The sequence below is a fragment of the Danio rerio genome, chromosome 17, assembly GCF_049306965.1.
Source record: "Danio rerio strain Tuebingen ecotype United States chromosome 17, GRCz12tu, whole genome shotgun sequence".
Taxonomy (NCBI): Eukaryota; Metazoa; Chordata; class Actinopteri; order Cypriniformes; family Danionidae; genus Danio; species Danio rerio.
This window is the reverse complement of record NC_133192.1, coordinates 31,661,546-31,683,469: the sequence shown is the minus strand read 5'-3', so window position 1 is coordinate 31,683,469 and position 21,924 is coordinate 31,661,546. Positions and strand designations below refer to the sequence as shown.

At 33.8% G+C, this 21,924-nt stretch overlaps 1 protein-coding gene across 7 annotated transcripts in view; it reads right to left on the bottom strand.

The window, feature by feature from the left end:
- The window catches only part of spata17 (spermatogenesis associated 17), a 64,326-nt gene that overhangs the window by 38,775 nt on the left and 3,627 nt on the right, over window positions 1-21,924 (bottom strand). For all 7 annotated transcript variants that reach the window (NM_001142264.1, XM_073927611.1, XM_068214470.2 and 4 more), the window contains 3 exon segments: window positions 1,811-1,934; window positions 13,732-13,835; window positions 20,600-20,650. In NM_001142264.1, the coding sequence (NP_001135736.1) occupies window positions 1,811-1,934; window positions 13,732-13,835; window positions 20,600-20,650 (279 nt within the window).

The following is a 21,924-nucleotide window of genomic DNA, read 5'->3' as shown; positions in this document are numbered from 1 at the left end:
ACAAGCACTTAAGCCCGGGTTTGAGCTTTTAAATGATGTTTGTTTTTTGGATGTTTTCTTTAATCGATCAATGATTTTCTTGTCATATTCAATATATATTCAGGCTTTATGCAGCGAATATAATATAATATAATATAATATAATATAATATAATATAATATAATATATATAATATAATATAATATAATATAATATAATATAATATAATATAATATAATATAATATAATATAATATAATATAATAAAATATAATAAATTGCTTACTGCATTCTAACAAGCACAGTGGTTGACAAGATAAATATATAATATAAATAAATATATAATTTCCAGTATTTGTTTTTCTAGTAGACTCTAATCCAATCTGGTAATGTTATATACAATTCAAAATTGTAAGTTGAAAGTCCACTGTAAAAAAATATCTGTAAATGGACTGTTTTTTCCACTTAATTATGCTTTTAAATTGCATTATGGAACCTTGATTGTTCCCCCAAAGGTTTACGTAGTTAAAAAGTTTGTAAAAGTGACTTTTGTTGACATTTTTATTAGTTTAAAGTGATATATTGTCTGGGTTGGTGTTGTTTATTATGGTACAAAACCTGCATATAAGCGTCAATAAAAGTCACTTTGTTAAACTGTAGAGTTGAATTTCAACATCAAAAGTTGACAGAGCAAAGATAAAACTCCCATAATGCAATTCACAACCGTAAATAAACACAAAATACGAAAACATATATTTTTTTACATTGTCTGTTTTTTTAATTAATATTTTTTGTTACTTTTTCAAAACTATTAAATTTGTTATATAAAGAAATCTATTGCTGTTGAACATACTATTCATAGTTTCACAGAATTACTATTCACAGAAATATTAACCAGCACAAATGCTTTTATAAAATTTTTGAGCACCAAATCTGTAAATCAGAATGATTTAGTAAGAATCAAGTGAGGCTGAAGACTGAGGGAATGCTTATTTCTTTTTCAACCTTGAACATTTAAACTAAAATATAATATAATACTTATACATGTTGTTATTAATCAGAATTGTAGACTCTAAATATAATGCAATCAATGGGACATGGGGAAAATGGCAGGAAAAAAGTCTCAAACTAAAATGTCAGGTACACAGTAGACAAAAAAGTGATTAGTAAACTAGTCTAGCCACAGTAACCCCATCCTACACACAGCTTTCTCCCTCGTCTAAAGCATCTTTTAACTAGCATGTGGTCTCTCGCATCTGTTGTCCATTAGCCATTAGCTGATGTGTATTATTTCTTGATTTCCTTCTTCAGACTGCAGGCAGCTGGCCAGAATGTCCTCTTGCCCTGTTCACAGTGTAGGCTGGCACTAAGCGTCCAGCGATCAGAGCAGTAAGTTGTGCAAGAGAGCTGCAGTCACATGAGGTTGCCGTGGTAAAGGAGAGACCACAAAAAGAAATATCTGCTCACCCTGCTCCTGCTGCTGAATCAACAACGGCCAGAGCACTTCATCATAATTATCAAGACACATTATAGCCAGAGGGATTTCTCAAAAGAAGATTTATATATATATATATATATATATAAATATATATATATATATATATATATATATATATATATATATATATATATATATATATATATATATATATATATATATATATATATATATATATATATATATATATATCAATCAGCAGATGATTGCACAGGTTAGAAGCCCTGGTGTAGGAATAAACGCAGGTCTTCATTTTCCACACCGCCAGCGTTCCTATTGATTCTGTGACCTCAAATGAACATGCTTATATGTAGAAGATATACATGCATCTCACCTGTTTAGTACTCAGGAGAAAGTGGAGTCTCTGAGCTTGGATTTTTTTCTCTTGTTCCTCTTTTTCCAGTGCGATTCGCTTTCTCTCTCTCCTCTGGAACTCTGCAAATTTCTCCAGGTCTCTCCTGGGATGGAGAGAACAGTACACATAAACCCTACAGTTTTTTTCAAGTCGCACTTCTGTAAACTCTTCTCAAGTCCCAAGACATCAGACAGCTTTCAGTGCTCTTGTGGATTGTGCAAAAGAACAGCTTTACAGACAGAATAAAAATATGACTGAAGGATGATATAGTCTGAATTCTTGTGATCATTACTAACTGTTTTGTGTATGGTGATGCAATAGTACTTAAGTGCTATTGAGTTTATGCTTTACTTAGGTGTTTATACTAAGAATAAGGCATGACAGGCCAGAGTGATGTGCATGTGAAGTCAAAGGGGTCTTGTTTTATGGTATGTCTATGGTTTAAAATATTTTAATAGGCATTGAGTTAATTTTATTTCATGATTCTATGTGGCAAAAATAAATAAACAGTAGCACAATAGATATTCACAATCAAGTAGATTAAGTAGCTTAGTGTCTTTATAAACATAATACAAATATTAAAACCAAAAATATAGATATTTATACTAGGGCTGGGCGATATGGCAAAAATGCACCCTCAATAATTATTTTCCAATTTGAACGATAATGATATATATTTCGATATAAGTTACTGATGCTTCCAGATTTAAAAGAGTATCCCAACAATGACTGAAGCCACAAAATTAGAAGGTCCATAAATAGCATAACATATTTTCGGCCGATAGATTTTCAGTGGCTGAAAATTTTATACATCTCTAGTATCATCACACTTTTAGATTCCTATTATTACACATTTCTGCTGTGTGATTGGCTCTTAGATTAATATGGAGTAAAAAAAGTCCAGAGCTTATCATTGTTATTGACATAAATGTTATTGTGTTTTGATGTAAATCGTTTATCGGCCCGCCCTTAATCTATACTGATCTGAAACAAACAACTTCAAATAATTAAATGTAAAATGCTTATTTAAGTTAAACAATAAACACAAAAAAAATATATATATAAAGAGGATAGTAACTGAAAAATAAAAATTTTGGGTCTTACTTTATATTAAGTGGCCTTAACTACATGTACTTACATTCAAATGAATACAAAATACTTACTGTGTTCATAATGTATTGTAGAACACTTGTTATTGAAGGTAGGGTTAAGGACAGGTTTGGTAGTATGAATAGGTTTAAGTGTGGGTTAAGTTGTAATTGTAAATGCAATTACAGAAATTACAATAATCAATAATTACAATCAGGGCTTGACGGTAATTTATTTGATCACCAGCCACTGTGGCTAGTAATTATCCAACTTTACTTGCCACTCGCTATTTTCACTAGCCACAGTTTTGTTGTTGCAAAAATATATTTTATATGCGTGAATTTGACTTTGACATGCTAAATTTACTTGATTTAGATTTTGTGTTTTGTCCACATGCCTCCTCATTCATTAAACTTTTTGTGTGTTATATAAGTTTACTCAATGAGCATGAGCAAATGGATTATGGTTTCATAGTGTCTCATTACAATTAGTTTTTATTTCACATCACTTTTCAGAGCTCAAAATAAGGATTTACCAAATTTGTCTCTAACCACTCTAAAAATAAATACATAGTTATTTCTTAGCCACACATTTTAATGTGTCAAAACAAGCAAATATAGCTCTATACTAATACCTTTTATTTAACAAAACATTTCTTAAAAAAAAAATAAAAACAGTTCACAGAAATCTGTCCTGGCTAAAGGTCCCAGATCACCAGTTACTTACACATAAATGGGAAGTAAATATATTAAAGCGATGTTATTGTAAAAAAAAATTATAATTAAACCATATTAACAAAAAAACAAAAAAAAAGCTGTGAGCAAAAGAAAACAGGTGACAAACATACCGTTGATCATCACGCACACGGTTAACGTTAGGCCATTTTATAATCTGTTCAAAGAAGGGTCAAAGCGAAAGCAACCAGAGCTGGAGCTCTTGAAAGCAGCAAGACTGTTGGGTGCATGAGCATAACTTTAGTCTTGTCTATTTGAAAGAGAACCGATCACACCAGTTGCCTTTCCAGGAACAGTTACTTCACACAGGGAAACAGGAGCGCGCACGCGTTTTAAACAGTCGAGCGCAGGTGCGTTAAACAGTCGCGCTCATCACATCAGCTGTTGGCAAGAATGATAATTTCTCTCACTCTGTAATCATATGCTTTCTCTCGGGAAAACAACTGTTTTCGTCAGTCATGCTGCTTCTCGGTTCTAAGATAGTATTTGCATGCATGTTGGGCCATCTTTTAATGTCTAATCCTGCTTTTAAGAAAACTAGGATTTCAAAATTATTTTCAGCCAACCAAAGTGGCTAGTGTGAGCAGCTGTCTAACCCGCCACTGGTGAAATCTACCCGCATTTGGCGGGTTGGCGGGTGTTAATGTAAAGCCCTGATTACAATAACACGGATGTATTTAATCAAGCATAACTACAATTAGGGCTGCAAAGTATATAGTTTCAGTATTGATAAAGCAATGTGATCATTCGCAATATTCACATCGGGAGTATAAGCAATGTTCAGTCTGGATTATACAACCCAGGCTCATTCTGATTATGTACCCCTATATACATTTGTGAAGAGAGCAAAATACATCCCAGGAGCAACGTTTTTTTTTTGTTTTCGCGAATCCACCAGATGCCGCTGTGTGCACTTTTTTTTTATCTCAATTTTCTCTTATGAGTACCATTCGTGCCTGCTCTTCTGTCGACTGGCTGACTGACCGACCAACCGAATGATCCCCCCAACCTCCCCCATCCCTAAAACCCAACTAATAGTCTTTTAAAAAGCACCGATTGACCTGCCCACCCCCTTCCCTAAACCCAACTGCAGTGTTTTGAAAAGCAATCCAAAAAAAAAAAAAATCCTTGTCTGATTTTTTTACCACATTTTCAGAATTTACCACTTTCTCACCCTGTTATTTACTTGTTTATTTTATTTTTTGCCTTCTGTTGTTGTCTTACCTGCTTTCTAGAACCGCTCTTAACCGCGGACTTGAACCTCATCGTCACTGTCAACTATGCTCTGCATCTCAAGTATGCAGACAGCGTGTCAAGCTACCAGATTAACTGGTAACAGCGGAAAAGCCGACCACATGCAGGTAAGCAGTCAGCTGGGCTGGTCAACCCTAATATTCATTTTAAAGACGAAATGCAACCATAAATAGCTTTGGCTACATAATTTGCGATCAGAAACCTATTTAGGGCTACGTTTTCAGAATGTGTTGGCATATAATTTATTATTTTGCACGTGTTTTTTGAGGCCTGTGACTGTGTGAGGATTCTAAAAGCATTCAGGCCTACGAAAGTATACCAATAGTAACTTTGAAAAATGAATAGTGATTAATTTTATTGAATTGTTTATAAAACAAAGACTGTGCAGTACTATTTTCCATTTGATTTTTCAATTACAATCAAAACAATCAAATGTTGTTTATTTAATTTGTACACTTTTCTTTATTGAAGCCATCTATGCTTGTAGATTGTTTGTTATATTTTATGAACTCCCCTAAAGAATCTTCCCAATAAATCTAAAATGATAAATTCTTTCCAGACAGTTATTCAGGACAGTGTGAAATTGTGAAATAGTGAAATAGTGAAATTGTATCCATAAGACAATTTGAATTGCAGTATAAAATAATATCGCAATGTGAAATTTTTCCAATATCGTGCAGCCCTTACTACAATGTAAAAATATGTATTTACTAGGGATGTAACGGTATCAGAATTTCACGGTACGGTAATACCTCGGTATGAATGTCACGGTACGGTATTTATTGAATCATTTACAGGAAAAAAAAAAACTTTTGAAAATACTTCCAAAAAAGTGCCAAAAGTGTCAATGACATACAAATTAGCCATCTATCTGTAAGCTTTGAAACAGGAACTTCAATTTTAATAACAAAAAATTATTAAACCATGTAAAAAAATAAAGTTTCAATTTAGTATTGTTGAAAACTCATCACATTTAACATTTAATCACTCACTTAGATAGAGATGGGTTTTAAGGAAAATTATCATATAACTATAATCTGGTAAAAGCTGGTATCTCTGAGTATTTACAATGTCCCCTGCAACAGAAAAAACCCCTCTCATTTGGGACTGAGGATTCTGGGACAAGAGAGATATGACTTGGCCCATGTTGACAGCAGTGGGGTAACGTTGTGCACTGTCTTTCCCCCACTTGAGAGGACAAACCATGAGTGAGATAGAGATCTCTTTGCGGTACAAGTCAATGTCTGCATCAATCTGAACAGTGTGCTGTGTTTCTGCAGTCCCCATGACTGTTATTAGTCGTATTCCCCAACTTGCAGGCACGTGCACACATAGGGCTCAACCTGTGCAGTGCACATGCCCTTTTTAGTCTTGGATAGAAAATGCCCTTCCAAAACGATCAAAAGTGCCCCCGCGACGCGACACAACCTCCGTCCAGTCCAGCCCTTCAGTAGGCGCGCGATAACACCTCTCTTGAGTATGCGCGCTCAACCCCCCCTCGGCGCTTTACAATACGCGCGCCACAACACAGCTGATCAGAACGCGCGCGACAGCACCGCTATTCAGCACGCGCGCGGCGACAACACCCGCTTTAGGTTCGATCATTTCCATCTTTTTTTCATCTCCGCTACTAGCAGCACACTCCATTTCCGCATTACTGGATCTGTAGCGACAACAGACCGCAAAGGATTATGGCCACGCCGGGGCTGATGGGAAATGAAGTTCCAGCTACCTCCCGTTCGCTTCATTCGCCTGAGCAAATTTTCTCAGAAGACCTATAGTTTTACCGAGTCATGCGACTTCGGTAATATCGAAAAAATTTAATATTGCGGTATGACGGTATTTACAATACCGTTACATCCCTAGTATTTACACAATAAATACATTGTAACAAGTGATTAATTCCAGTGAAAGTACATATTAAGGCTACTTAATATGCAGTGGGACCAAATTCTGTCATCATTTAATCGCGATTTACTTCTTCCCAATGAGTTTGAGTGTTTTCTGTTGAACACAATAGAAACCTTCAAACCACAGACTTCCATACTATTTGTAAATGGCAAAAGTTATCATGAGCTAAGTTTAGCATTAGCTTAGAGCATAGTTATCTTGCTCTGTATGCTGAACTTTAAAAAACACCTCACATCATTCTCACTGCAAATGTTGAGAGATAAATAAAAATGCAGAGTCCTCTTGGTTGTGAGTGTGTTTTCTGTTGTGGCCCGAGTTTGCAATGTTCAAACGCTTTCTGACCAAACACCATTTTCTTTCGCTTGGCATCACATTGTCTGTGTGACCTTTGCTAACCTATATCTCCCGCTTATTATTAATTGCACTGTAGTGGACAAAAGCCAAATAGATTTGTAACCGTGGAAGGGGATCTCGATCTGTGTCTGAGAGAAGGCTGGGGTAACACACAAACCTCATTAGTGTTGATGGGCCAGTAGGGAGACACGGGAGCAGCTAACACAGATGACCTTTGTGTGTCCTTACACAACACACAGCACCCTGCGCCCATTGAATTGCATCCTCTTATTGTAGAATCCACCAGGTGCTAATCACCCTTACCTATCAACAGCTAGGCATCCATTCAAAAACACAAGCCATTTACAGGGGACTTCAGTCTAGCCTGTTAGTTACAGTACATTAAAGGGCTAGTTCATCATGTACTTGTGTCATTCCAGACACATAGAATTTATCTTCTGAACAAATGAAAATATTTTTTGATCTAATATAAGACATTTATTTCCCTTCATTGAAAGTGTAAAACATTTAATATACACTGTAAAACCCAGTAGCCAACTTTTTCAAATAACAAGAGTGTAGTTAACTTAAAATTGGCTGAAAGTTAATTCTACTTATTTAAAAAAAGTTTTGAACTCAGACTTGAAGCTATTGAGTAAATTAAATGACTCATTACTTCAACTTAAATGGAATACATATTACTTTTATCACACCAAGCAATATAGCAATTAAAAGACTTCTAATAGACACTAAAACTTGACAGCTTGACTAAAAAAATTGAATCTGAATGAATATCTAATATGCATATACACTGTAAAACCCCAAAAGTTACGGCAACTCAAACAATTTGAGGAAACTGATTGCAACAAACCATTTAAGTTCAAAAACTAATCCTAATGAATACTGTGAATTTAATACTATTATTCTTGGATTTAATCTAGATTAATCAAGATTAAAATGGCTCATTTGCATTCTGCCGAAGACATTCAGAATAGGTGGTGCATTAGACCAGGGACTCATCTCCTGTTTCCAAAATGCATCACAAACTGCTTGAGAAACTGATCTACTATGATAATTAGGGATGAAAATAAATGATATTCAATAAGATGTACTTTATTTAGTTAAACATGAATTTTGAACAGTAGGCTTACAAAACAGCGATTTTTGATCACCTCAGTCTGACTAAAGTTATAACTGAACTAAACAGAGATAGAACTAAGAGATGTGGAGTATGCATACATTGGCATTATTGAATTAAACAACGCGATCAAACAATTACCGTTGTCCAGACATTTTATGCAACCCATCATTATGCTACCAACACTGTATTTGAATGATTCTGGTCAGGGATTAGGTAGGTTAGGTCGATATTACAGCTTCTTATCACACTAACCCACATTACAATTTACACTTGTAGCAAATTCTGAAGGGTAGCAAATTGCATCATCAAAATGTGCTACATACTTTTTAAATGGGAGGTACAATCTGACAAGGTAGTACAAATCGACAGAACACCATCATGTAGGACTTTTTGCCATATTTTCTGACAAGATCCACACACACAGCTGTCAGTAAAGAACCGCACACACACAAACACACACACACACACATCGCAAAATGCGGAATTTTTTTTCTTTCTATTTAGCGTGTGCTAACACTCTCACCAGTCCTTACTCCTTATTTGCGTCTAATACCCCAGTTTGTCACAAAGGCATGAATGAAATGTTCATGAGTTAAAGTAAAACTGCCGAACTGCAGTTAAAGTCAGGCATACTGTTGATTTGATTCAGAAGGGTGGTTTTTTGTCAGACGGCTCACCGGTCAAGTATACATCCGTGCTAAAATATCAAGGTGAAAGTTATCATAGCTTGAATAGAACAGACCCAGCTTCCCAACCAACTTTGAGAATAGATTAAGTGCAATATTTTTATTATCGCACGATAAGAGTCTTGTGTTAACGCAGCACGTTAACTCCGATAACGGCCCACCACTACTTAATAGATTTCAGTAAACAAAGCAATTTTAGCACTGTAAAACCCAATAAATGAAGAGAACTCAAAACAATCGAGTACTGTAAAACCCATTAAGTTAAGGCAACTCAAACCATTTGAGGAAACCGATTGAACCATTTGAGTTAAAAACTAATCTATACGAGTACTGTGAATTTATTCCATTTAAGTTAAAGCAATGAGGTATTTAATTCACTCAATACCTTCAACACTGAGGTCAAAACTCTTAAACTAATGCTCAAATATGCAGACACAACAATTTCTGTATTTTATGATTCATAGGTGTTTTCAGTTTATTAACGGTTGTGAATTGCATCAATGGATCTTGATATCTGCTCTGAAATCTACAGTTTAATGAAGTCACTTTTATTGACATTATAGTCAAATGAAATAATATAATTTAGAGAAATATATCTGTAAAATAACAGAAAAAGTACTGGCAGTTTATTAAAAGGTTTTATTTTTACCATAATATACAATACCAACCCAGACAATATATCATTTTGAACTATATTAAAAGTCACTTTTTTAAACTTTTCATTTAAAGTCAAGTGCTATTTTGGGGTACCCACCTGAATTTTGCCCACCCAAACTATATGCAGAGTTTAAGACATTGTTGGAAGAATGATCAAGGTCCCATAATGCAATTAAAATGTATAAATAAATGGGATTTTTTTCTAAGAAACAATAAAATTATGAATCACAAAATACAGGAAACTGCTACTTTATATAATATTTTTTTTACAGTGTGGACAGACCTCACATGTGTAGTAACTGATTACTGTGTGTTTGTGGACTAGTCCAATTTTAGACTATTTTTAGGCATATTAGATTTTAGCTGACAGCCCAAATGTAGCCTTGTCTTAGCCAAGCTGTCTATTTTTATTTGTCTATTAGACTTCTTTTTAAAACAAACAAATGTTTGCTGGAATGTGTTTTAGTCGCCACATGAATCAAGCTGGTATGGTTGAGCTCAATATGTGTTAACCGATCAATATAAATAAAAATAAATACAAGACAGAATTATATCTAGTATAATAGTATAGTATTTCTAGACATTTTTTTTCGTCAGAAGACTTAAACCACTTGATTCTTATAGATTCAAATGGATTTTAACAATGATTTGAACATTTTGGCTGAATAGACTTTTAATAGAGGGATGAAAAAAGGTCACATTTAATTAGTGTTCCCAAGATGAAAAAAGGGCATATGTTTACAACAACATAAAGGTGAGTTTAAATGATGGCAGAATTTAAATTTTGTGGTTTGTAGTTTTATGTATACATTCTCAAATTACTGTAGTTTAAAAAAAGCCGCCGGACCAGCAAAAAGCCACCTACTAAAATTGTCAAAAAAGTAAACAGCATATGATTAATTAGCAAAAGTTAAATGCTTTTAAGGTGGAAAACATCAAGATCAATTTGCCCATAAAATGGGATTTGGTACACTTCTCTGTAATGAATGCAGTAATTTGTGTGATTAAGCATATGCATAGCGTGGGCTGTGTTTTTTGGAGTTTTGCTTTGATAAAAGACCTGCCCTAAATAATATGAAATGTTTATAAAGAAAAAAAAATTAATAAGGCCTGCAGTTAAGGAGTGAGTTTCACAGATGTCCTTGAAAGGGACACGAGAGCAGGGAAAAAAGTAGCCTGAGCAATGGGAGTCCATAAATTCCCCCTGCGCTTCCAAAGAGTTAAAGATTTGCCATGCTCAAACATTACAGAGAGAAATTTATCTGATTATGGCAGTAATAATTACCCAGCTGTTTATTACAGATAGAGAAATAATTCATGCAGGCAATAGGCCATGGTGGCAATGACACTCCACATTTAGTAAATATGCAAGCCGCTCAGTTCTAATTACTCAAGCCCAGAGGAAGCCCTTATTAAGTGCTGGAACTTTAAGTGTCTTCTTGACAAGTGATAAATTGTTACATTGCACAAACTCTTGCTGTGGAATTGCTGCGCTGAACCCGGGTCTTGACTTCATTAAGGTATGCAGAGAAGGACAACTGAATGAAGATGGACACCGGAACATACCGTGTCTCGCCGTCAAGCTAGAGCTAATGAAACGACACGGATGGTTTTGCATGGGGAGGAGGGGAGGGATCCTTCACCGCTGGCAGGGAGAGAGAATGGGATTTGAGGGCTGTTCTGACACCGGTATCGCTGGCCTTCTATCATTGGCATGCCGTGCTGGACTGCTTGTGCTAAATGGGAACCATTAGGAAAATTTTGAATAATTTATTCAGGCGCTGAAGCTGTTCGGATTAAAATCCTGGCACTGAGACCTTTGAGGGGTGACTAATCAGTCAGTGGGTGATCCCGAGCCCAACGTGGAACAGATTGTCAGAATCAGTGCGGTGATCTTTCACTTCACATCTTTGACTGATTCATCATGACCTCAGAAGCGTAACACAAACAACTAATTAATGCACTAACCCACAGCATCTACTGATGGAAAGACAGTGAGAGTCAAAGGAAAAGGACAGACAAACAAAAAAAAAAAAAAGTGGAAAACACTGCTGGACAGATATCACTGAAAATTTTAAGCAAATCGTACTTGACAGTTCAACACTAACCTGGGGTACGTTTCCGAAAACCATCTTTAGTCAACTAAGGTCGTAAGTTGCATCGTTACAAACATAGTTTGTTAATTTGGCATTTCCAAAATCTGTCATTCCAATGAACATTCGCAAACTACATTGCAAACTTATACGATTACAACTACACCTCTAGAGCTGTAGTCATAGTTCCTGGCTTTGTTCTTTTCCCAGTTATCCCCACTATGCCCTAATCCTTTAAAACATTCTAACAATTAAACTTGGAATGATAAATAAAGCAGTAAATTCATCTTGTAAGATGTTAACAGTGTAATTCAGCAAAATCTTTTTTTTTTTTTTCTTATTTCATAATCTCTGTGTGTGCACGCATACAGTACATGTGTGTGTCTTTGAAATATCAGGACACAAATTTGCCCACAGACATGGGTATGATGACACAACTATTAAAAGATGACTTGTGTCCATGTCCCCACTTTCAAAACACTTAAAATCACCTAGAATTCCTTTTTTTGTTTTATTTTTTAATTTAGGGATAGGGTTAATGGTAGACTGTGTTACTCTCTTTATATTAAGATTGTCAATCAATAATCACATTAAGTAGGGTATATGCTTGGGCTGCACGATATTGGAAAAATCTGATATTGCGATATTTTATTTTTCTATGATAATAATAATAATATACCCTTTATTTTACCAGGAAAGACACTCTTTTACAAGATCATCCTGGCCAAGATTAGTACTAAAATACTGCAATATAAATACAGTGTCACAAGATAGTTGGATAGCACTATTTGACGGTTTTCTGAGGAGTCTAACAGTATTCAGGTACAGTAATTGAATAAATCACAAAGTAAAAAATGCTTTACTTAGTTTGCTTTAACTCATTTCTAGTCCAAGTATTTATATCCAAATATCAAATAACTTAACTCAAGTAAAAATATTGTTTAGTTTTTTTTTTTTCTTAAAACAACCAAAATATCTGTCAGTTTGTTAAATGAAATAATCTTGCTTTATTTTTTCAAAAGTAAAAAATAAATTCCATATAAATGCAGTGATTAAATACAATTCTGTAGCTCCTGGTCAATTATAATCCAGACTTAACATTGAATATCTTTGTGATGTGACTAATGCGAATGTGCACATTGTGATATCGATGCTGAAACCATATATTGTGCAGCCCTATATATGCTGAATAACTGATGTTATCCCCATTTTTGCACCATGTTTTTAAGCTAAATATGCATTCTTTTAAAACTCTTCAATATAGAAATTGTATTGACATTTTTACACACTGTTAGATAACAGCATTTGCATGTCCTACATTGCTTATATCTACATTGCTTAAGCACTTCTATCATGCATTAAATCTTTGGATTTAACTGAAAAATAAATAAATACATTAAAAAAAATAAAGTTTCCATCAATGCAATACTGTAGATGATGGCCCAGTGTTTTATGGAGAAATGCAATGTGTTAACGTGATTCATAGGTGAGAAACCCCATTAAAAGAGAACGTTCCCACTTAAAGAGAGGCTGGAGCAGGGTGATTGAGGGAGGGTGCGGGGTGTTGGGAGTCACTGATCCAAGGAGCACTTAACAGATTTACATTTAATTTTAGCAAGACCCTTAAGATATTTTCCCACAAAATGTATTGGTCACATTAAAAAAGTGACTTCGGTTTTATCAAAAGTAAAAGATGGCATCTTCTTTCTGCCCCTGAAGGATTTTTTTAATATAAATGTGGGGGCACGCACAAATCAGAGGCTAATTTTGAATTTCATAAAGTTATTCATTTTCAGGTTACCAGAGGCAATTTATGCATGACATGCTGCTAATATATATGTCTCAAACATGCCGTTAAAGGCATGACATTCCTTTGTCTTTGCAAGAATTTTAGACAGTGGTCATTTGTGAACACAGTATAATGTAATGCACATCATCTAAAAAAGGATTACTTTATTTTGCAGAGATTTGATTTATAAAAATTAATAATTTTAACTCTCACCTGATGTGCTCATTCTTCCTTGTCAGTCCCTCCAAATACCTTTTGCGTGCATAATAATTGTGTACATACTTCCTCACATAAAAGCCCCGCCATCTCTGCTGGATCTGCAAACGAAAGAGGGCTTTTGATTAGCCAGACATGTACCTGATTATTATTATTGTTGTTTTTTATTATTATTTTTTCGTGCACTTTTTTGCCGCATAATTATTTTTATTATTGTGTTTTTGCCTTATTATTACACTCTATGGCTAATAAAGACTAGGAAAAAATACTTAGAAGTTACATTTGCAAAAAGACAACTCAAAGTCAGAGAAAATTTAAGATGTCCCTTTCACTGTAGAGCTTGCAGTCATTGTCAGGCCATGAAGAATGAGAGTGTTAGCTAGTGCCACCATGACAGCACCACTAAGGGCCCAAAACAAAAAGGACAGATGTCCTTCAGGCTAATTAGGTGCTTAAAACAATAGCAGGTTTAAAAAAATTATACGGCAAAAACTAAACAAAACAAGAATTGCCATTGATCAGTAGTCAATAGATAATTTTAAATAAAGTAATTGCAAGCTTGGATTCTGAGTTCTTTGTGACCTCCTAGACTAGTAAAATCAATGATGCATATTGCTCAATTAGGTCTAATACAAATCAGGCCTCCCTTGTAAACACTGATTTCTATTAAATGGCGAACACATCGGCTTTTGGTAAAAGAGTGTGATAAACAATTTATAGGATAAAGGAAATGACTAAAAAGAAGTGCAACACTAAAGCTTCAATACTGTTTGTTTTCAGTGTTAATGGACAAGGGTTATGAGGAACAAAAACCTTATTTTATTCTCTTATCATACTCTGTGTGAAGTCTCTCTATTTTTGAATATTTTTTTTAAATATTGGATTTCAGAAAAAAGTACAAAACTTAACAGCAGAACATATTTAGTACAGAAAACTATTCAATGCGGTATCTATCTATCTATCTATCTATCTATCTATCTATCTATCTATCTATCTATCTATCTATCTATCTATCTATCTATCTATCTATCTATCTATCTATCTGTCTATCTGTCTATCTGTCTGTCTGTCTGTCTGTCTATCTATCTATTCATTTTCCTTTGGCTTAGTCCCTTATTTATTAAGGGTCACCACAGCAGAATGAACATCCCTGTCTTTATCTATCAGTCTTAGTACATACAACTTGCAGAATCAAATGCTATTAACTAAAAATAATTACGTGGGACCATACATTAACTGGGGCCATTTTGTCTACTGAAGACAAAAATCACCTCATCTTAGAAAGCCAGTCAGTACAGCAACAACAACAACAAAAAAAACAATCCTTATTTCCTTTCGCTTTTTCTTGTTCACTTAGTTTTTGAAAAAGTCAGCTGCACTGACCTAAAATTATTTGTCAGTAATTCAAAAAACATTTAGTTGGGTTAACATAAGATTATTAGTTTTCTGGAGATGTGTGAACTACTTGTAACAAAATTTTTTGAAGTTTTGCCAATTGAACATTCTTTGGGCTCTATTTTGACGGTCCATGCACAGAGCGCAAAACGCAGGGCGCAAACGCTTTCAGGGCGTGTCAGGACGCAATTTTGCTAATTTAAGGACGGGAAATCTGCCTTGCGCTGCGGCGCATGGTCTAAAAGGGTTGAGTTTATTTTCTTAATGAGTTATAGGTGTGTTTTGAGAATAAACCAATTAGAGTCTCATCTCCCATTCCCTTTAAGAGTCAGCTGCGTCGCGCCAAGAGCGCACTCGCTATTTACAGGACGCAAAGTAAGTCTAAGTGAAAAAAAATGAGCATTTCACAAGCAAACAGTTAACGGTTAACAGTTTTTTAACAGAAAACTGTTAAACAGAGCATCTACTGCGTGAGAATGAGAGATAATGGATCACTTTCACATTCGCTCTAGGATAAGGAAACCTTTACGCACAGACATCAATTAGTCTATAAATAAATACTTTTGTTTGTTAAGCGCAAATATTCGTTTCAAAACTATTTCTAAATTCAGTTCTAATTTCCAGCAAACGAATAAACAAATAATAATAACAAAATGTGCTCAAAAACCTGAGTTAAATCCTAAAACACATGCTGTGCCCCATATGGTCTAAAACCTGACAGGTGGGAAAATCTAAGATTGTTTTTAATAAAACAAATATAAATATGGATATAATAAATAATACTGCTAATAATAATAACATTATACAAAAGCAAATTGTTATGAATGAACTGAAAAAGCCTCCCGAGATGAAGAAAACATAAAAGCAGTGATTTTTCATATTTATGTAGGCTAGAAAACAATATGTTTTGTAATATTTAAATCCTTTATATTTATATCCTATATCTATTCTTATTATATCCTTTATATATCCTTAATATTTACATTTTTTCATATGTAAAGATATTTGCCTATTGCTCTCTTGTGCGCATTAAGCAGTGCGTAAGCGAGGCGCAACTCTGCGCCGGAGTTTGGACCGGGTTAGTTTTGGTCTAATGAAAAACCTATTATAGTTTCTCAAAATAGCAATGCGCCAGTGGTCCGCCTCAGAACGCCTTCCTTTTTAGACCAGAACGCCTATGGGCGCACAAATGAGCGCTAATGCATTTGCTATTTAAACAGCGTAACGCAACGCCTCAAAACGACTCTTGCGCCAAACTGAAACTACCAAAAGACTACTGCGCCGCACCTTGCGCCACACTGCGCCGGGTGTATGATAGGGCCCTTTATCTGCAGAACTGGAATGCCTGAAGTTGAGTAAAAAAAGGGACAGTAGAGAGTATAGACAGGGAAGTGTGGAGAGAGGGGAAGGATCGGCATAGGGCTTTGAGGCGGGAATTGAACTCGGGTCACCATGAACACCAGAGTGCCAAGTGTCGACGCACTAACCATTACACCATTGCTGCTGACATGCTCAACATTTGAAAACATCAGTTACACTGACCAAAAATATCTGAAGTTTTGTGAACAAAAAACTCTTTTGGAAATAGGTACTAAGAAATAATACATTATTAGAACAAACAAATATAGTTTGATTGAAAAAAACAAACAGGAAGGCTGCTTCACATGTGAAGCAATAAAAAGCATTTTTCCCTGTTCGTCCAGCCATGTTTTGATCCTTGTCTTGTTTACTGTTATTGTTGTTTTACCACCTGTCCTGTTTTTATTCTGTCTAATAAATGTTTTGTTAACATTTGTCTCTGTTTTAGTTTTTTTACTCAATGGAACTATGTTTGTTTGTTCTGATAATGTATTATCTATATTCTCTACCATACAGTCGTATTCATTAAAGGTCAAATAAAAAATGTTGAGTACATGAGAGAAACGAAAGTAAATAAGTTTTTTTGCTCACTCAACTTTAGGCATTCCAGTTTTGTTACACTTTTTTTTCTTACAAGTAGTTCACCTCTCCAGAAAACGAATAATCTTATGTTAACCCAACTAAATGTTTTTTGTATTACTGACAAATAATTTTAGGTCAGTGCAGCTGATGTTTTCAAAAGTTGAGTGAACAAGAAAAAGTGAAAGGAAATAAGATCAATGTTTTTTTTTTTTTTGTACTGACTAAATTTTTTTTTTTTACAGTTTATAAGAACTCAAGTGACATTTATTAGTAAACAATCATCATGCATACTTTCCCATAGAGCTTTCTAAACTCAAAAAGAACTATTGCTAGTCCATTTCTTTATTCAACACACCCAGTCTGTGCTTGAAACAGATCCTTCAGAGAATGTTTTCACAGTCTGTCTTTCTTTTTTCCCCCCTTCGCCAGATTTTTACATTACCGGTGCTTCCCGGACACAGCACTCTATTTTTTACAAGACCTATAAAAGCTGCCTGTCCTGTTGAGCAGCTTCTGTTTGGTTCTAAGTGGTGACAGGACCTTTAGTCTCATATTTTGTGACCCTAGAGAAGAGGTCAAGCTTCATGTTTCAAATTAGACTCTCATAACAGAAGTGGGAGCAAAGAATACAGGGTGGGCCTGAGATTTAACACAGAAGATTTGCTTATAAATCCCTTCCTCAGTTCACATTTCGTGTGATGTCCAATCATCACAGTACAAATATGCAACCCTCCGTAGAAATGCAGCTTTCTTTAATATGCTATGAAATTTTGTACGAGTTATAAAATTCTTTAAAAGTTTCACCTCAGGGAAAAACATCTGTAAAACTAAAGTTTCTATGCATAGCAATAGCTCTATAAAAGTGCCAATGTATCACTCAAATAGAAACGTGTTTGATTTATAGGCTGTGAAAGAGCAGGCTGGATGGATATTGCTAGCTTTATGTTTACAACGTTATGCCTCATAAAAGATGAGAAAATATCATGGTAAATTCTTTAATATTTGACCAAATATTTAATTTGATTTCATATGCCATTGTAAATAAAAAAGGGGCGACATGGTGGCTCAGTGGTTAGCACTGTCACCTCACAGCAAGAAAGTCGTTGGTTCCTGGCTGGGTCAGTTGTCATTTCTGTGTGGAGTTTGCATGTACTCCCCATGTTGACGTGGGTTTCCTCCAGGTGCTCTGGTTATTTTTCCCAGACATGTGCTATAGGTGAATTGAATGAACTAAATTCGCTGTAGTGTATGTGTGTGAATGCAAGAGTTTATGGGTGTTTGCCAGGGCTGGGTTGCCACTGGAAGGCATCCGCTGTGTAAAACATATGCTGGATAAGTTGGCAGTTTATTCCCCAGATGAATAAAGGGACTACGCCGAAGAAAAATGAATGAATGAATGAATGAATGAATGAATGAATGAATGAATAAATGAACGAATGAATAAACATAATATTTAAAGTAAATAAATAAATATACCATGGTTCAAAAGTGTTTTTCAATGTTTTATGAGATGTCTTTAATTTATTAACAATAAAAACAGAAGCACTGTGAAATTATTTTTAATTCAAATAATTCTAATGCATTTGGTCACACTTTATTTTAATGGTCTGTATGTTGAATTTAAGTTACATTGCATCTACATGCCAACTAATTCTCATTAGATTAAAAGTAGACTGTAAGGTTGGGGTTAGGGTAAGTTGACATGTTCATGCAAAGTTTCTTATAGTGAGTTAAATATCTGTTAAAGGAGCAGTATCAACAGATATTAAGCAGAAACTCTACTAATACTCAAGTGTTACCATGCATTTTACAGAATGAAGTATTCTTTACTTTTTACATATGCGATGCAACTTCAATGCAAGTAAAGATCTTCATACAATAAGGCAAATTTATTAGTGACCAAGTTATGATTAACAGAACAAGCACATTTTCACAGAATTTCTTTATATATATATATATATATATATATATATATATATACACACACATATATATATATATATATATATATATATATACACACACACACACAYATATATATATATATATATATATATATATATATATATATATATATATATATATATATATATATATATATATATATTTWTATATATATATATATATATATATATATATATATATATATATATATATATATATATAATTTTTTTTTTCCTCTGGAGAAACTCATATTTCTTCTTTCATTTAATACTGTACTCGTATTCTGAAACTACTAAAATATGATGTACTGTCAACATGGCAATGACAAATAATAAAGTAAAAATTTGCAAAAGACTTTATTTTGATGGTCCCTATTGCACATTTGTTTGACTAAAAGTTGCTTCGCATCTACATGCCAATTACTTCTCATTTAAGTATTAGTAGAATTTCTGCTTAATATTTGCTGATACTGTTCCTTAAACATTTTACGGATACTTAAAAAACTTTGCAACTACATGTCAACTTAAACTAAACCTAACCTCAACCTTACAGTCTACTTACAGTATAATCTATTGAGAATTAGTTGGCATGTAGATGCATTGCAATTTTAATTCAATAAAATGGTTTAAAGAGACCATCAAAATAAAGTGATACCTAAATTTGTTATTAAAAATATTTTGCTTAAATTTTTAAAAAAAATATATTTTCTATAATAAACAAACCTTATTATAATATTTCACAGTAAGCTTATAATTTTGCCCTCAAAAATCTATATTTTTATATTAAGTCAAAAAATATTTTACATTTTTATCATATTTTATATAAATACATTAGTTTTATATATATATATATATATATATAGTTAAAGTCAGAATTATTAGCCACCCTTAGAATTTTCTTTTCTTTTTAAAATATTTCCTAAATGATGTTTAACAGAGCAAGAAAATTTTCATGTCTTGTAGTATTTTTTCTAATGGAGAAAGTCTTATTTGTTTTATTTTGGCTAGAATAAAAGCAGTTTTTTATTAAAAAAAAAAAAACATTTTAAGGTCAACATTATTAGCTCCTTTAAGCATTTTTTAAATTTATTTATTTTTTGTCTACAGAACAAACCACTGTTTTACAATAACTGCCTCATTACCATATCCTGGATAGTTAACCTAATTAACCTAGTTAAGCCATTAAATGTCACTTTAAGCTGTATAAAAATGTCTTGAAAAATTATCAAGTCAAATATTATTTACTGTCATCATGGCAAAGATAAAAGAAATCAGTTATTAGAAAGTGAGTTATTAAAACTATTATGTTTAGAAATGTGTTGAGAAACACATTTTGACAACCTTTTGGGGAAATTAGGGGAAAAAATAAACAGGGGGGCTAATAATTCAGGGAGCTAATTATTAATAATTCTGACTTCAACTATATATTTAAATTTAGTCATATTTAAATGTTTATGCACCATGGTCCCTTTCACATTTCGGCATGGTTATCTCACACACCAGCAATATCTGTTTACAGATTTCATCCAAATCAAATGTGTGACCCACTGACTTTTCCCTCTCCAAACAGCAAGAGAAATATTTACCTTGACAGCCATCTTATTGTAGAAATTCATCTTCATGATAAAATATGCTGTCTGTGAAGAGAGGGAGATAGCATTACATTGTGACTGGGCCCTCTGATGTTTTCCCAACATGCGAGGAATAAAATCCTCTTTATACATAATACATAAAAGTCATGGAGACGCAGCAGCAGATAAGAGGGTGGAGTGGCAAGTCATACTTTGTATCGAAGGGAAGTGCCTGTTCTTAATACATAATGCAGACGTGGCAGGGAAAATCTATGGAAGTCACACTGGTAACTAATGGAGATGTATGAAGGTAAAATGCTCTTCGCTGAGTTTGATAATCAATGGAACGCCGCTGAGGATGGGCCGACTAAACATGGTGAGGAATATTCACAAGACAATTGATTCACTCACTGGGAGCTTAAGTTAAAAAAAAACACGATATTGCTGCTCTACTTGATAATAAAGACATGCACAATTTTCAATTATTAGTAACAAGAATTAAAATAGAGACCATGTACAGCTTCCTTTGTTTAATCCACTTCAAATAATGCTTTTCTTACCTAGATTTGTTGTCTTGATTCTAGTACAAATATCTAAAAACCCTTAAATCAAGAAGAATTTTCTAGACAAGCAAAACATATTGTCTTGTTTTAAGAAATAATATTCCAAAATAAAGTGACTTTTTCCTTAAAACAGGTAACTTTTGAATGAATCTGCCAGTGGGGTAAGCAAAATAATCTTATGTCAAAAGGAAAAACAAGATTATTTTGCTTACCCTATTGGTAAATTATTTAGCTTGTTTTAGTGTAAAACCCGGTTAATATTGCCATATTGTTTCTCAAAACAAGACAATATGTTTTGCTTGCCTAGAAAATGCTTCTTGATATAAGAATTATTTTAGATATTTGGACAAAAAAAAAGACAAAAAATCTGAGTAAGAAAAATTTTTGCAGTGTAGAGAACAAATTTCATATTAGTACTGGATTTAAGTTCTCTTTTAAATTCAATTATCATTTAAATTACTCAGACTTTCCACATTAATCTTAACTGGAAATCTTAAAAAAAATATAAAAAATGAATGATAAATCATTTTAGGAAGAAAGAATTTCCCAAAGGAACTGAACTAAACTTTAGGTGTGTCCCAAATTACATACTTATGTACTATTTTATGCCATTTTGTAGTATAAATAGTGTAAATAATGTATTCAAACTGAAAAGTCTAAAATAATAAGTGCACTTTAATTACCCGAATGATGCACTTATTCAACCGGTAAAATGAAGTGTGGAATGATGGCCACTTCACACACTCAATGGCCGCAGCTTTGCTCACGCAGCGGAAG